Below are 15,142 nucleotides of genomic sequence, written 5' to 3' on the forward strand. Positions count from 1 at the left end.
TAATATACAGAGCAACTTAAAAGCAGTTCCGCATGCTTACTGGAGGGAGGTCTCCAAGGCCCAGCTTACAACAGGAGTGTTTTCGTGCATGCGTGCGTGGGGTTGGGATGCACGAGTTATTGACTGGATGTGTTGTGTGTCACAGCTACCCAGCCACTCAGAAAGCAGCAGGGATCTGCAGTTACTTACCCGGGCCATGTTGCAGATCCTGAAGATCCTGTTGATGACGTCGTCGTCGATGTCCGCAGAGATGAACTCGACCTGGACAGGGCCGTAGCAGCAGGAGCTCTTCTCTGGCCAGTACTGCATGCACAGCTGTAGAGAGCCAAACATGGCAGCGCCGTTGTCAGGGCAACCCGACCACGCACACCTGCGTTCACACGGCTGCCCGACCTTGGTCCACAAACCCCGAGAGGCGCGGCGCTGTGTCAGCACAGGATACGCAGTGCTTACCAACTGTAACTTCTGATCCAATTTTTTGTTGTTTTAATCCAATGGAATATAATTGCAATCATTTATTTTGGAAAACGTTAACGTTAATTCCACGGTTGGTACAAAAATAAAATGGAGAAACAAAGTTTGGGCCATAGAGCCTTCCTCGGTGAAGAAGGCTCCGCAGCTGGAATGATGTTTCTCCTTGTGAGCCAACACACAGCTCCCCACGTGAACATAATTTATTTTGGCAGCAAATAAACCTCCAGAATCGCAAGTCTGAAAAACAAAACAATTGTGATTCTAAATTAAAAATAACAAAATGGACTTAATTGAGAGCCGTTACTGAAAATCACGGAAAAGTACTCTTTAGGGTAAAATCCTGGATGTGATTTTTTTTTTAAGCAAATCATGTTCAACAACCTCAAATGAAAAGAGCATTGTACTGATGTGAATTAGGCTTTTGTAATTTGGCAGCTATTTCAGGGCTTTCGTAGGCTTGTTTGATCTAAAACTGCAGACAAAGAGAGGAGCAATAATTCTAATCTGCCGGGGACATGGAATGAAGAATGAAGGAGATGTAAAAGTAGATAATCCCAAGGAAGACGCAGGCTGTGAGCCCCCCCCAGCTCAGGCTGAAGTGAAGCCCACCCCCTGGCTGCTCTGTGGGTCGCACCTGGGCAGCATCCATCTCATTGAGCATCACGATGGAGGAGCAGTTGTAGTCGAACACCAGCCTCCAGAAATCGGCCACCGTGTTGGGCAGGGGGTGCTGCGTGACAATGAAGGCGGCGGGCTGTTTGTGACTCTGGGAATGAAGGAGAGAGCAGTTCACCGCCCTGCGTGTTACAGTACAAGCAACATAAAACGACACGTGAAATACACTCCTCGACGGAAAAACGGGACAGGCACCAAAACTGGTGGAGAAGTGCCCTTGTGTTTTATCAGATAGACAGACAATTCAGATGTAGCCCAGTAGCTGCAGGATGTTCATGATGGTTGACGTGTTTCTTTTTATACATTATGTATATTGCTTATGTGTGCGTGCGCACGTAATTTTCCAAATAAAAACTTCCCTGCAATGTCTCCACCCGCTCCGCTGTCGGAGAAGAGTGCATGAATCTACCCCTCCCCAAGCTCCAGTCTGATCAGGCAGACGCTTTGACACTTTGACACAGGTGGGCCTTGTGCTGTATATTTTACTGCACCGGTTCACCAGGGGTCTCCAGAGCTGTGTTCTGGTTCTCACGTCAAAGAGCTGGTACAGCGAGACAAGCTTACTGCAGAGGCACGTCTGTACCACGAGACCCGCAGCAGAGCGGCCTCTGCGACAGGCTGCTCGACCGCCCTGTCGAAACTGCTCCCGGCTCACGTCAAGGTCTGCGTGATGCAGCCGTTTCGCTACTGGTGACCGGAGGACTCATGAGCCCTGCAGGGTCTGGCGCCCGCGAGCCGACCCGACCCGATCCTTACGTCCATGAGCGCGGCGTTGATGTAGTTGCTGGACTCCCCGTCGACGGAGATGAGGAAGGGCAGGCAGCGGTCCAGGGGCAGGACGTCCAGGCTGCGGTTCTTGTCGTGGTTGCGGGGCAGCAGCCCCACGCTGCAGTCCTCGGGGCGCACGCGCGGGGTCACGATGTTCAGGGTCTGCGGGCAGCAGGGGAGGGAAGGCCATGCTATATCACTGAAAGGATTTACCCCACCCCCACCCTCCCAGGTCAGTTAGAACAATATTTGTCATCCATTCACTCTCGCGGTCATTTTCTTGCCAGATCAAATGGAGGTTTTGGTGACCCAGAGGGGGCGATGGCCCTCTCCCTCTGCAGTTAGAATGCGAGAGGAATTACAGCAGACAGAGATCAACAAGCTTCCTGGTTTGATCCAGGGAATGCTGCAGAAATTTGTGAACTGCAGAGTGGACCCAGGGAAGCAGGGCCAGCAGGTCCGCTGCTCAGCAGAGCTTCTCCTACCTGGAACTCATCCTTGATTTGACTGGAGTTGGTCTGGGGGTCCAGCCTGCTGATGTTGTAGTATATGGCTCTGAACTCACAGACGGGGATAGCAGTGTTTCCACACAGACAGGCCTCCAGAATGGCATCGTGGACAAATACATACTGTTCCTGCAAAAACCAAAGCACAGCCACTCTGTAGCCACTCAATATGATTGGAGGGTTTCATCTAGCTGTTTACTTGTTTTACTTGCGTTTTTGAAACGGGGCTGGGCAGCTGGGTCCAGATCTCCAACAGCACAGATACACTGTTGTGTAAAATCAATTCTGCAGATTCCTTAATTACACAATTATTGAACCCTTTTAATATCACCCAAAAGTGCATGGATGTAACACGTCTATGTCCTGCAATGCCCACTCCACAAGGAGACATCTGCCCTGCCCTGCCCTGCCCTGTGAGGAACTGCGAATGCGGGGTTCACTTATTTCACCCCTTCTGTACAGCTTCACAGAATTCACAGAATGTGAAGATAAATAAAATTATTGTCAGGCAGGTTTTCATCACATCCTTTAGTGAAATATTACCATTTAGTTGCAATATATATATAATTACATTAAACACAAAATGACCTGTGATAAGGCTTCCATCTCTGCATAGAAATAACTTGATGTTTTAGATGACAGAGGCTAAAGGCAGAAAAAAAGCTATCACAAAATGCATTCTATAATGCAGGTAACTGGCGTGATATAATCTCAAAAGCTGGCCATCATGCTGAAATAGATTTTCACATATTTCTCCTAACAATGCCGTAGGCTTAAGGTTTTGAATGTTAATTGCAGCTCTTTGATCCGCAGTGAATTAAACCCATCTAACACTGACCTCCCCTATCCATTACCTTCACTGTGCTCTTCTGTATTTTAAAAGCCTTTTAAAGGATTAATTGCTTTTGGTTGTTTTGCAAAGGATTATTTTTGTAACTGTGCATCTGCCCGAGACACAGTGCCCTATAACTCAACAACCTCAATGCAGAGTACAGCGCTGCCTCTGTTTTGAGATCTCTTTTCCTGTGTAGTGCAGATCAGGGTCACACTCTGACGCATACTGTATTGTGATTTTGAATGCAAAACCTTACTTCCTTTTCATGCAGACAAGAAACATATATACACATTATTTCCAGCCCTTTAGGAATTAAACACTGTTACAAGCTCATTTACCAATGTCACCTCTTAAATCTTTTCACTACTTGAGGAGCCGTTCCATCTGCATGGCAGTGTGAGGTTGCAGCAACCATCACTCGAGTGTCTGTCTTCCTGGCAGATTCACTGTTGCTGTGTCACTCCCAGGCACAGGAGGGTAAAATAGATTCCCACAGGCACGAGAGCACCCCAAAGAAAACATGCTTATAAATGCCACTGGAATTTGACTACCCAGCCCTTGCTCTTAATTTGGGCTGAGCAGGCACGCGTGTGTGTTGCTGACTGCTGTGAACTGTCACGCTGTGTGAATTTCATTGCTGAGCCGCGGACAGAACGGAGGGCAGCCGCGAGGCGCTAACAAGGAGCTCCGTCTGACACACTGCCGGAGCTGTGAGGCTCCAGAAAGGCAGGAGACTGTGTGTTATTGGCTCTCAAGAGCCCCACCAATTGTGGTGGTGAAATTCTGATTTAAATATCCTGAAAGAATGTTTATTTAGATTTCATTCCATTCATACCTCTAGTTCATGCAACAGAACCAGAAGTAATAACAGTATAATAAAGAATAACAAAATAGTAGCAAAAAATATATATTTTCTCTTTGCTGCTTTTCAAACTTAAAATGCACAACAGCTGCGCTCCTCTGATGCAGTCTGTCTTAGCCTCAAGAAACCTTCAGGTTCTGAATGACCAGCAGCTCAGGTTTCCTTGTGCGCGAGAGCTGTGTGTGGGACAGCCCACGCCCAGCTCACCCACCTCGGTCTGGACCATGTTGACCCTCTGCGACCTCAGCTCGCGGATGCAGTTGAAAATGTCCACCACCCCTTCGTTCTCGGCCATGTCTAGCATAATGTCAACTGCGATGAAGCAGCCTGTCCTGCCGGCTCCGGCGCTGGGAACAGAAGATCTGGGAGTCAGGAATGACCGAGAGGAATCCGCCAGTCACAAGTCAGTGGCTCACAGCAAGCTGCGTGCTTGCGGTCTGACTCGGGGACTGTGTGTTACTGCCCCTCGAAATGTCAGAAACGTCAGGGCGTAGGACGAAGCTCAGAGGTGCGAGATGAGGAATGGAGAACAGCATCTCCACCCACATTCACCAAGTCCACGGTTTTCCAGATACCTCTGCTTTCATTTATGAATACTTGTATAGACCCCTCTTAAAAGAGGGAGAACATCTGTGAAATAATACTGTCCTATTAAAGGGTAAAGATCAGAGACCTACAGTATGTAATCAGTCTTTGACTTGAGGGTTTACGAACTCAGATATTTCGTCTGAATGGAAGAAAAGGAACAACTGTCTGCAGCTCTAATTTGCTTATGAAAACCCCTCCACCTTACTCCCCCCATCCACCCAAAACAAAAAGTTTTGATTTTGATTAAAACTGACATCTAATCGCCTTTTCCTGCAATTCGTCTCCCATCTCCAGCGCAGCTGGACCCTTCCGCAGGGCTCTCCAGCCTGGCCCCCCGCCCCCCCCCTACCTGCAGTGCGCCACGATGGGGCCGGCGCCAGGCGGGTTGAGGAACTTGACCTGCCGCACGAAGCCCAGCAGGCCGGTGGCGTAGCAGGGCACTCCGTGGTCCGGCCAGCTGGTGAAGTGGAACTGGCGGATCTCTCGGATTTCATGGTGCCCCTTCTGGAAAGGGAGGGGAAAATGTGGTCGTGAAGAAGGGGCAGTCGGCACGATCCAGCAGGATTCACCTGCTTATCGCCCAGGAAAAACGCGCTCGACTTGTTAGAAATTGTTAGAAAATGTAATCAATATCGGAAGTCAGTAATACACATCATAAAGGTTTCAACAGAGTGGAAAACATCCCTCCATTTTCAAACAGGTGCAATGACAATTATCTGTTTCCTTTATGATACTGCCTGAAAGCGGCATACGGACTCTGTGTGTAAACTACCTTTTGAGCACGTCAGGAATAAGACTGTAAAGCAGCCGCTTGGAGAAGTGCCACCATTAACTGAGAGCTTCTCCCAGTGCTACCAGCCACTTCACTCTCTCACAGTAACTCCTTAATTGCAATTTGGGGTTCTGAAATGTAATCCCTCCTGTCTCTGCTGATATGCCAAGGAACTGTAAAATAATTTCCTACAGATTTATGGTTTTGTGTGGATGACAGTACAGTAACTGAGAGCTGTATGATTGAGTAAAGTGCTTGTTCAGCTGGAGAAGTATTTCTGCTTATCTTTTGGAACAAATTCACTACAGATGAAATGCAACATCCCTCTAGCTGTAAATCCTTGTACCTGAGCACTCTTTAATATTACTTTTGGGTCCATGTTTTATTTTTCAATGTATGGATATGTCCACACAGCACACTCCAGAGGTTACGCCTCCCCAATTCCTCAGTTTCGAATGCTATAACCGAGTCGATCTGTTGTGCTGTATAATGGGGGTTTCAGATTTAATTAGACCTCATGCAGCTGCTGTGCAATGAGGTGAAGGGTCAGGAGAGCGGTGCAGAATTGGAGAAAACACCTAATTTACAGGATATGTGGACTCTTGAGACAAAATGGAAATCGTTAATGTGTTGGGAGTGAGTCACCCGTGTTCATAATTAATAGATTGTAGGATGCACCCTAATTAAATGTTATATATAGAAATAAATACCTACAGTAAAACTCCAACTTAGCCAAATGAAATGAAATTTAATTTCCAAATGAAATATGATATTTGAAAATAACACCTTCTGTGATATCTTTTTACCTTTGTTTTTTCTTACATATCCCTATATGACCACTCACTACAGTTCTGACGTGGGTTAGAAAACCAGCTCATTGGAGCGGAAGACACATAACGTTCAAGTAGCTATGACAAGAAAAATGACTGGTTTCTTTCACTGTCATCCAGAATGATACCTGTGTTTATGATCTGTAAGCCCATTAAGAGAACTTCTCAATTCAGATGTTTAAATGTTTTATGATCATTGCAAAACATCATGCATGGCACAGAAGGCATTACTGTACATATGAATCACTTTCTTTAAGGCTCCAAGAGTGCACGCCACTGTACTGCATCTTTATCTTGCACAGTAACCAATGAGTGGAAATGTTCCTTCTCCCTCGTCCCTGGACCTGGTCTGTTCCCTGCCGCCTGCTCAACACACAGGATCTTACCTTCTGCACAGTGAAGGTTCGAATCACATACTCTGCCAGGGGCTCAGTCTCGATGAGAGCCACTTTAATATCACCATAGACCTCTGTGTCATCTGGCCAGTATCTGACACACTTGACCTGTGCAGGAGAGATGAATGTATACTTCTAGAGGATATCTGACAAGTACAACTGGTTATTGACAAGACAAAATCTGATTTCTGTAACAAAGGTAGGCACACTTAGTGCTTTAATTTGTATATTAGATAGGGATGTTTATGAATAAACCTTCTAAATAGTGGGTCCATGCAGTTATCTGAACTGTATCACATGCACATCAATTCCATGGCTGGTTTCTGCGAACTCAGAGGAGTAAGTCCCAGCATTCCTTGAACAGCCGATCACACAGCCCCAGGCAGCTCTCGTCCACAGTGGGGGATGCCCCCATTGAGCTGCCCCCATAAAGCCAACCTACCCTGCCGACCTCCACCAGGTTAGTCACCATGACAATGCTGCTGGAGTTCTCCTGCCAAATCATCCTCCAGAAGTCTCTCACAGTTTCCTGCATGGGGCCTTAAAGAGCAAAAGAGGAAACGGTGTGAAACAGAAATGTGTTCTCATACAGAGCCCTGCATACCTAAGCATCTCGGAACAGTCTCCATCAATACAAAACAAGGTATGTGCAAGCACAAACCCAGGTGCAGTTAGTTACATCTAGACGGCACATCTAAAAAGTATTAAATCTACTTTTAAAACAGCCTGGTGTCCTGGAGTTTCTGATTACAACTCTCTCAGTGCTGTTCTGAGAGGCGTCGCCGTGCTCTTCCAGGTTTGTGGTTCGGATGCAGGAGAACCACGTTGGGATCGTGCGATATCTGACACGGAGCCCAGCGCTGCTCCACTGAGTCATAAATGACCCCCCGCCGGACAGAGCCTACAGCTCTCTAAGTGAAACCTGGTCTGGTAACGGGGCTTCCCTGCGGCTGCAATATCATGCCTCTGATTGCTTTCTTTTCCCTGCCCCTCCCTCCCCTTTTCCATTTACCTTGTGTAGCGATGTAATGTCTTGGTCTGTGATAACCCTAAAAGGAAAAGCAACAAGAGAACAGAAACACTGACGTGAAACTACTTCCTGATCATTAGTCTTTGTCCTAAAAGGCAGATGTTGTCTTTGACCTGCCTACATAAAAGTGGTTTACAGTAAACTTGTTTATTTCTTCTATTCTGCCTTCGAAAAACCAGAGGGTTATTTAATGTATTGTTTTTAGGAAAGCCATGAACAGACAACAGCACCTCACGCAAAGAGAGAAACATTCTCAAGAGGAAAATGGACAATGGATCAAACTGCTTAGGCAAACTGTCTCAAGTTTTTCTCTTGTATCCCGACACTGAAGCAGCATTCCTGTCGCCTAGAGAGGAGCTGCTGTGTTTTGAGTGTCTTTGATCTGTCAAGGCACTGCAGTCCTGCTCTCACACTAGTGTACGATACTCTCCTTTTGAGTCACAGTGCTGTAGCTTCAGTGAAAAGCCCATGGAAAGACCAGGCGTCCCGAGAAGGGACACTGGCTCCTGGAAACAGAGGACTGGCTGGAGGGGCATGCTCACATCAATGTAGTTGGCGTTGATGTAATCCGAGTGCAGGTCTCCGTCCAACAGCTGCAGCCTGACACGAGTGTGGTCATCTGAAACACAGAGAGGGACAGACCTTCAGATCCCGACACAAGCAGCACCCCTGGTTCCATGAGTCTTCCATGAAGCTTTCTGTGAGCTAGTTTCCACACACTAAACAAGCATGGGTCTGGTGTAATTTCATACATGAACAGTCATCACAGATTGCCAGGAGCTATGTAAGTATATAACACACTTAGTCTTAATGCTTGATTGAATTAATGGCATTTGCAGTCACGTTCCTCTTCAACGAGTGTATGAGCCATTAGGCTCAATACACACAAACTAATACACAGTCCCCTCTCCTCTCCTCTCCCAGTAATTGAGTATGTTATTTGGGGCTGTAAAGTGGAAGGGACCTGGTAATGAGGTAATGTTTAAAAGGATCAATCTTCCACACTCTGCCAGCGGGTGACATTTCCTTTCATCTTTCTGAAATGCAAAGGCATGGCTGCCGCCCTCCTAGTTAGATGAGATGTGCTCACTAAAGCCCAACCATGATTCTGCTCAGCAGAGTTACTTCATTTTTCTCACTGAACTGTTACACTCAACTAACAGACTTCCATGCTTCCTATTAATTCACTCATTAAGACGCTTTGAAACAAATCCCTTTCTTCAGAGGGCTTTTCAACACTGTCCTATCCTCAGAGCTTTGTTAAAAGCAGTTAATGAAAGCCAAAAGAAATTAATTTGGGAATACTTTAGATTAGGGGCTGCAAATTCCATCTATAAATGGAATATAAAGTCTTCATAAACTTAATATCATATCATTAATAAATTGTTAATAATCTGATAGAAATCGGTGCCTCCTCCTGGTTAGTTACAAGTTAATTAAGATCCCTTTGCTCTCAAACATGAATGCATTATTAATGGAAATTTGAACGTACTGTAAATATCTTTTGTCTGTTACACATTTAGAAAACAGCATTCGGAACCCCTAAACGAAAGCATATATCGTAAATGGTTACCTAGCCTGCTGGTTCTACTGCACTCAAACACACTCACGCCCATCCATCGTGACTCCCGATCCCAGACACTTCTGCCAGTGTTTGGCAGCTCCAGGCATTGTGAAGAGCTGGTCAGGGGAGGAAGCTTGCGCTTCGAAACAGAGCTAATCTATTGTCAACTTCCTGTGCCTCTTGCATCAGCCCCAGCCTCTTCGCCTCGGTCTCCTGGAGCCCCGCGCCCCTTTGTCAGGTGTGGGGGTGTGGCTGAGAACTCGAACGGGCTTTTTCTGCTGTGCCCTGAATTCTGACTGGGAGATCGAGGCACTGACCCTCGTGAGCAGTGCCCCCCAGGCATGGGCAGGCATCGCTTTGGGAAGTAAAAGCACTACGTTTCTCTTCTTCGCCGAAGAGCAGCTCCAGGCCGATCATCACAGTGAGGTGCGATGGTCTGAGTAAAGCATCCCTTACCTGGCTCCAGCCCTTCTGACAAGGCCCTTGGAATGCTTTCTGGCTGCTGAGGCCCCAGCTCTCGGAGCTCAGAGAGTCCTCCACCCCATCCCCTGCACTCAGCAGTAAGAATGCACAGGCAGCCCTGCTCTGGATCAAAGCCTGGCTTACAAAGATGTAATTTCTCCTGTATTTAACTGTTTTGGCTTCTTTTCTAACTCCTATTGAATTTCCGTAACTGTTTAAGACAGGTGGTGTACCAGAACAGCCGACTGCGCCAACCTCCACAATTAAGTCCCAAGTGAATTCTTCTTGGTGGAAACTAGTGATTACCTGGCCATGATCATCCAACATTAAGAACTCGAGAGCTTCTCCACCTGATGTAGTTTCTGTCATGGAGACCAGCAGGCTCTTTGACAGTTTAATTCCACGGGTCTTCACTTCAGTTAACTAATTGAACTTAACTTCAGTAAAAAGTCAAGTCACCTGTTTTGAGAACAGTTTCTATAACATGCAGAACTCTCCTGGGGGATTGGAGCTGCCTGTCCCAAATCAAGTTTTCCAGTCCTGAGCCTGGGAGTTTCAAACAGAGGTCACCATGCATGGCTGCTGTTTATCTCACAGGGAGTCAGAACTTCAGCTCACAGATATTGCAGTGCCATCTTGTATGAAAGACATTTCCAGCTGTACGTTCATGTAAATGCTGGCTAGAGGACCCTTTTACAGCCCAGAAGAAATTAACTACACTACAGGGCTCTCACAATTCCCCTGCACATTGCTGTGCACATGTACTTTCAAAGGAGATAAGGAGGCTCTTAGGATCTTCCAGGTGCTTCAGAAGGAAGACGAAAACCTAAAGTGACAGGCGCTTTGTACGACAGCTACAACAGAAATAACTTATAAATAAATCCAGAGGAGAGGTTTAAACATCCAGTGCACTGCCTGCAGCTCTGGAATCTGCAGCTGATTCCTGTTCTTCTGATGTGGTAGTGTTGGCCAATAATGTTGCTTATTTTGGTAGCAGAGTCTGCTGAATTATGAATGACCATATGGGAGGTTTTGTGTTTACACAGAGTGCAAAAACACTCCAGGAATGCAATGGGACAGATGTCTCTAAATCCACAATACATCAGCTGTTTTTATCTCCCTTCCTTCCTTCATAACGTCAAAAATACAGATCACAGAGTCAGGTAGCAGAGGGCAGGATGGTCAGCGCTCTTATAGTATAGCTCTGGGGTATCTTCTGTGTTCTCCTGGTGTCCTTATGGCCTTTCTCCAGGTACTCTGGTTTCCTCCCATCTTCTAATGACCTGCTGCCTGCTTAACGTGTGTCTGTCCGTTGTCTCTGTGTGTGTTACACCATGGACAGGCGTCCCTATCCAGTGTGTAGGCCTGCCTTGACCCCTGTGCTTCTGAATGGACTCTGTTCAATGGTACTGATTTGCCTGGTCACCACTAGGTGATTTTTTTTCGTTCCAATAACAGTCAACACTTCCATCTCCATGTGGCAGGAACATTATCTTGTAACAGAGGGACTTGAACAAGATAAAACTTCCATACGAGCCCCCTGACCCCACCCCCCAGCCAGGCGTCAGGCGGCTGTGCTCACAGGCGATGATGTTGCCATATCTGTTCTTGTTGTGGTTCTCATCTTTCTTTGCTGTGTCCCAGGGGGCCGTCTGTCCCTCGGCGAGGCCCTGCGGAGCCAAAACAGAGAGTCTAAAGCTCCTTCAGCTGAAGAAGACACATGCAGGACAGCCCCTGTAAGAGAACCACTGTGATTTCTGCAATCTAAGTGCTAAACAAGACAAACACAAAACCATTTGCAGTAGGTCAGCACATGATAGAAGGTATTATGTCAACACTGCACACTGGGAGGCTAAATGACTAATTCAACAAAATGTTAAGTGCAGGAGAATCACAGGCACACCCACCGAGAACATGCTGAGCCACATCCCTTCCTCATACATCCAACAGGCTTTCTGGTCAACATCCTTGCAGCTCAGGTTACTGGTTACTGCCTCTCCTTTGATGATTGACATCTCCAGCTATTTTCAGCAGCACACCTGCACTCACGAATACTAAGGCATTCGGCAATGTGCAGTTTTAATGCAAAGAAGAACTGCCTAGACATACTGTAAGGTAGACATGAGACACTGTCCAAGAGCCACAAGGCAAGCTCTGTCATGTTCTAAGACCACACAGCCCAACACTGAGGAACTGGGAAACAGACCCACTCCCTAAAGGCCAGTCCTGGGGAACCCCAGTCCTTCAACAGTTACGTGTGCCTTCAGATCAGCTTAATCCTGACCACCTGAAAGAGCTGCTGTTATAAGTCAGAGAGAGCCGGGCTGCTCGTCCCCAGGACTGGAGCTGGAGACTGCTGCAATGGCAGAACTACGTTCTATATTCACTACGTTAAGACAGCTGACACTATTGAAGTGTCACTCTTTTATGAATTGGTTTAGTATGCCTGCTACTCTAATTGTACAAGTTCAGAAGAAGAAAAAGCAGGGCACATCTGTCAGCGGTGTCTACTTGAACCTTAGTTGTCCTTTAAAGAATCCTGGATTCATTGCCAATACTACATTCACAGATCCCAATCCAGCAAGAGGGTCTCTGATCTTTTACACAGCATCTACTTCTGACCAGAAATCTCTAAAGTGATATTCAAGCTGTACCCAGAGAAGACTTCAACTTCTGATCATTAATAAGGTTGATTTGATGCAAAAAGTCTGATTTAAAACTGATTTACTCCACATTTGCAGATATTTTAAATCCTTAGCAAGTTTTTTCTATGAATAAATAAAGGCAGATGCGTTCGTGAAGAAAGACAGATGGACAGAACGGTATTTGCCGACAAAAAAATCGCAGAGCTACAGCACAATAGGCTGATCGATACTTGGACTGACAGATGCCAAGATGATAAATCGGCCAACCAACCAAAGCTTATTCTAAGCTCTGAAAAGGCTGACAGTCTTGCAGCTGGTACAGCAGGCTGGTGAAATCTCTAGCTCTTAAGAGCTTAGGCCCAGGAGGATATTCAATCATCCTGGTGCAGAAATCTGGAGCTGAAGAAAGGGCTCCTGCTTTCTCCTGACCCTGCTGTAGTAGAGGAGTGCAGGCACAGTATGCGCTTTAATTGGTATGCTGGAGAGTAAAGAAGTTTAAGCCCTGCAAAGTCAAAGAATGTAAGAAAAAACAATCCTATATCATCCTCTTCCTTTTAACTGTTTAATTTATTAAAGAGGTTAACTGTCCCAGGCTTAGCACGGTGCCGAGCACGCAGTCACCATGTGTGTGGGCAGCCTGTAAATGATCATGAAAGAAAAGAGGGATAAATAAAAGCCAGAATGAGGAAAGGAGTTTGTGGAAGCAGATCTTATAGCAGCAGGCATGCTGTGAGCTGAAAGGAAGCATGAGAACATAATGATCAAAGGAAGAAGATGGAGGAAACCTTAAATACAAATGACTCATTGTGTATCCCCCCTAGATCAAAAAGTGGTGCCTATTCTGTAGGTTGGCTAATGAAATGCCTCTGGTTAGTGTTGTGTTTTGGAATTTTCTCTTTGTAATGCTGAAGAACAGCGGATGTTTGTTTTCTTCCACAGTGCTGTGTCTGCATGTACAATACATCAATACAGAATAGTGGGCTGCAGAAGGCAGCCTGAAGGACATTAGATGTTCTTCCCAAATGAACAAGCTTTGTTGCATAATTGCTATTTGACCATTAGTCTTCTTTTAAGGATTCCCTGGCTACTCGTTACTCGTCATGGCACATGGCACTGGCTGGACATGGAAATGGCAGGAGCTGCTGACAAAGTGCTGCTCAACACGACTTTGATTATGTCTCCACCAGGGGATTCGCCCACTCGGCAAGCGGCATCAAACTTGGGTCTTGTCAACATTTCCACTATCGATACCCTCAGAAAGGAGAAACGTTTACTTATCGCTTCCACTACGGAACGAGACAGGAAAAGACGGAGGCGCCATGTGCAATTAGGCTCCTCAAACTCCCAAGTCATCAGAATCGAAAGGTTGAAGTGGAAAAAGCTTTAAATTCAAAAAGGAAAACAAAAAGCCCTTAACAGAATCTCTTTCATCTCAAAGCCGTTTTTTTTTTGTTAGCAATTAATAATCAGTGGAAAAACGGAGAAAACAAGCCGCCCACTCGGAGCCCCAGCGTCGCTCCCGGGCCCAGCGAGGATGAAGCAGGAGGAGGCTCTCCCCTGGGAGGAAGAGGAGCAGCAGAAGCTCTCCCACACCGCACGCGGCCTGTGGATCGAACCTGCCGCGAGTGACTGATGGAGAGCAGCGCTGATTAAGCACGTTTAAAGGTGGACGGGTGGGAAGGTGTCCTCTATGGGACAGAGGGCAGCACCCAGACGGAAGAGTCTTCTATGGCATTTCGTCTCCCTGGCAACCGCACCGTGTGCGCACACGCGCACGCAAGGATCAGCGTTAAGACCAGAGAGCGTCACAGCCTTCTGGAGAAGTTAGCCATACTGTACATCCATGCTAATTACTCCAGCTGCTCATGTAAGCCCAGCAGGGCACTATTCTCCCTTCTCCACGTCGAGCAAAAGAAATCCAGAATGCATTGATTCTGAAAGTCTGGAGATTGAGATCAGTGCACTTCATTCCCGCACTAAAATAAACACAAGACCAGAGCAGCAGAAAAACCTGAACATGGTGAAAATCCGATCTGGCACAAAGTAATGCACTTCAGCAACTGAAAGACAAAGGAAGGGTCTCAACAAAGTACAAGATGCAGGAGTGATGGGAGTTATCTGCATGTGGTACATACTGTTTTGCCACAGCCATATCCACAGACTGGTAGCCTCCACCCATTCCCCAGCTATTACTGAACCCCCCAGAGCGTGTAAGCATCTAAATTTCAGATGTACTGGCAGGGGAATGGGTCATGCCATAAGCAAATAGCGTGTCAGCTGCAAGCTTGGATGGGGTGCAGTGCGGCCCCCATGTGCAGGATAGCAGTGGAGGCTCCAGGCCTCTCTGCTCCTACTCAACAGGTGTGAGCAGAAAGGCTCAGTCCTGGCGCTGTCACTGAGCACCGGGGCTGGGGCTGGCATTGCTAATAGATGTAGTTTAAAACTGCACTTTACAGAGGAGGAGGAGGAGGAGAGATACAAATATACTGTTTTCCTATGTGTGTGGAACTCACTCTCTGCGTTTCTAGATCCGTCTCCCTTGTGTGCCCCGTGACTCTCTCTGCCTCTCCCACCTGTCCTCGCTCAGCCACTCTTTCAGACCTGGCTGTGAATTATGATAAAAGAGAGGCCCGACAACATTCTCACTGGGAAGGAAAAAGACAATTTCTTCAGCCTGGACTCATCAAAGGAGCTCCTGACTCTCGTCTTGCAGGCACTGGAAGACAGGGCTCATTA

The 15,142-nt window shown here is 46.7% G+C and overlaps 1 protein-coding gene and 1 long non-coding RNA gene across 22 annotated transcripts in view; one reads left to right on the forward strand and one right to left on the reverse strand.

The window, feature by feature from the left end:
* LOC107079611 (uncharacterized) overlaps nucleotides 1-234 on the forward strand; it is a 161,054-nt gene extending 160,820 nt beyond the window's left edge. For 6 of the 7 annotated variants that reach the window (XR_011181779.1, XR_011181780.1, XR_011181778.1 and 3 more), the window contains one exon: nucleotides 146-226. This is a non-coding gene — a long non-coding RNA (uncharacterized lncRNA). Of the gene's footprint in view, nucleotides 1-145 lie in introns of all 7 variants that reach the window. The other variant, XR_011181781.1, reaches the window with a different exon arrangement.
* The window catches only part of ptprt (protein tyrosine phosphatase receptor type T), a 190,516-nt gene that overhangs the window by 7,730 nt on the left and 167,644 nt on the right, over nucleotides 1-15,142 (reverse strand). For all 15 annotated transcript variants that reach the window (XM_069179631.1, XM_069179626.1, XM_015365125.2 and 12 more), the window contains 11 exons: nucleotides 11,344-11,431; nucleotides 8,278-8,354; nucleotides 7,718-7,754; nucleotides 7,148-7,245; nucleotides 6,697-6,813; nucleotides 5,058-5,212; nucleotides 4,332-4,467; nucleotides 2,403-2,552; nucleotides 1,906-2,079; nucleotides 1,109-1,240; nucleotides 190-315 (listed from right to left, as the gene is read on the reverse strand). In XM_069179631.1, the coding sequence (XP_069035732.1) occupies nucleotides 190-315; nucleotides 1,109-1,240; nucleotides 1,906-2,079; nucleotides 2,403-2,552; nucleotides 4,332-4,467; nucleotides 5,058-5,212; nucleotides 6,697-6,813; nucleotides 7,148-7,245; nucleotides 7,718-7,754; nucleotides 8,278-8,354; nucleotides 11,344-11,431 (1,290 nt within the window). The remainder of the gene's footprint in view (nucleotides 1-189; nucleotides 316-1,108; nucleotides 1,241-1,905; nucleotides 2,080-2,402; nucleotides 2,553-4,331; nucleotides 4,468-5,057; nucleotides 5,213-6,696; nucleotides 6,814-7,147; nucleotides 7,246-7,717; nucleotides 7,755-8,277; nucleotides 8,355-11,343; nucleotides 11,432-15,142) is intronic.

This window comes from Lepisosteus oculatus, chromosome 16 (genome assembly GCF_040954835.1).
Source record: "Lepisosteus oculatus isolate fLepOcu1 chromosome 16, fLepOcu1.hap2, whole genome shotgun sequence".
NCBI lineage: Eukaryota > Metazoa > Chordata > Actinopteri > Semionotiformes > Lepisosteidae > Lepisosteus > Lepisosteus oculatus.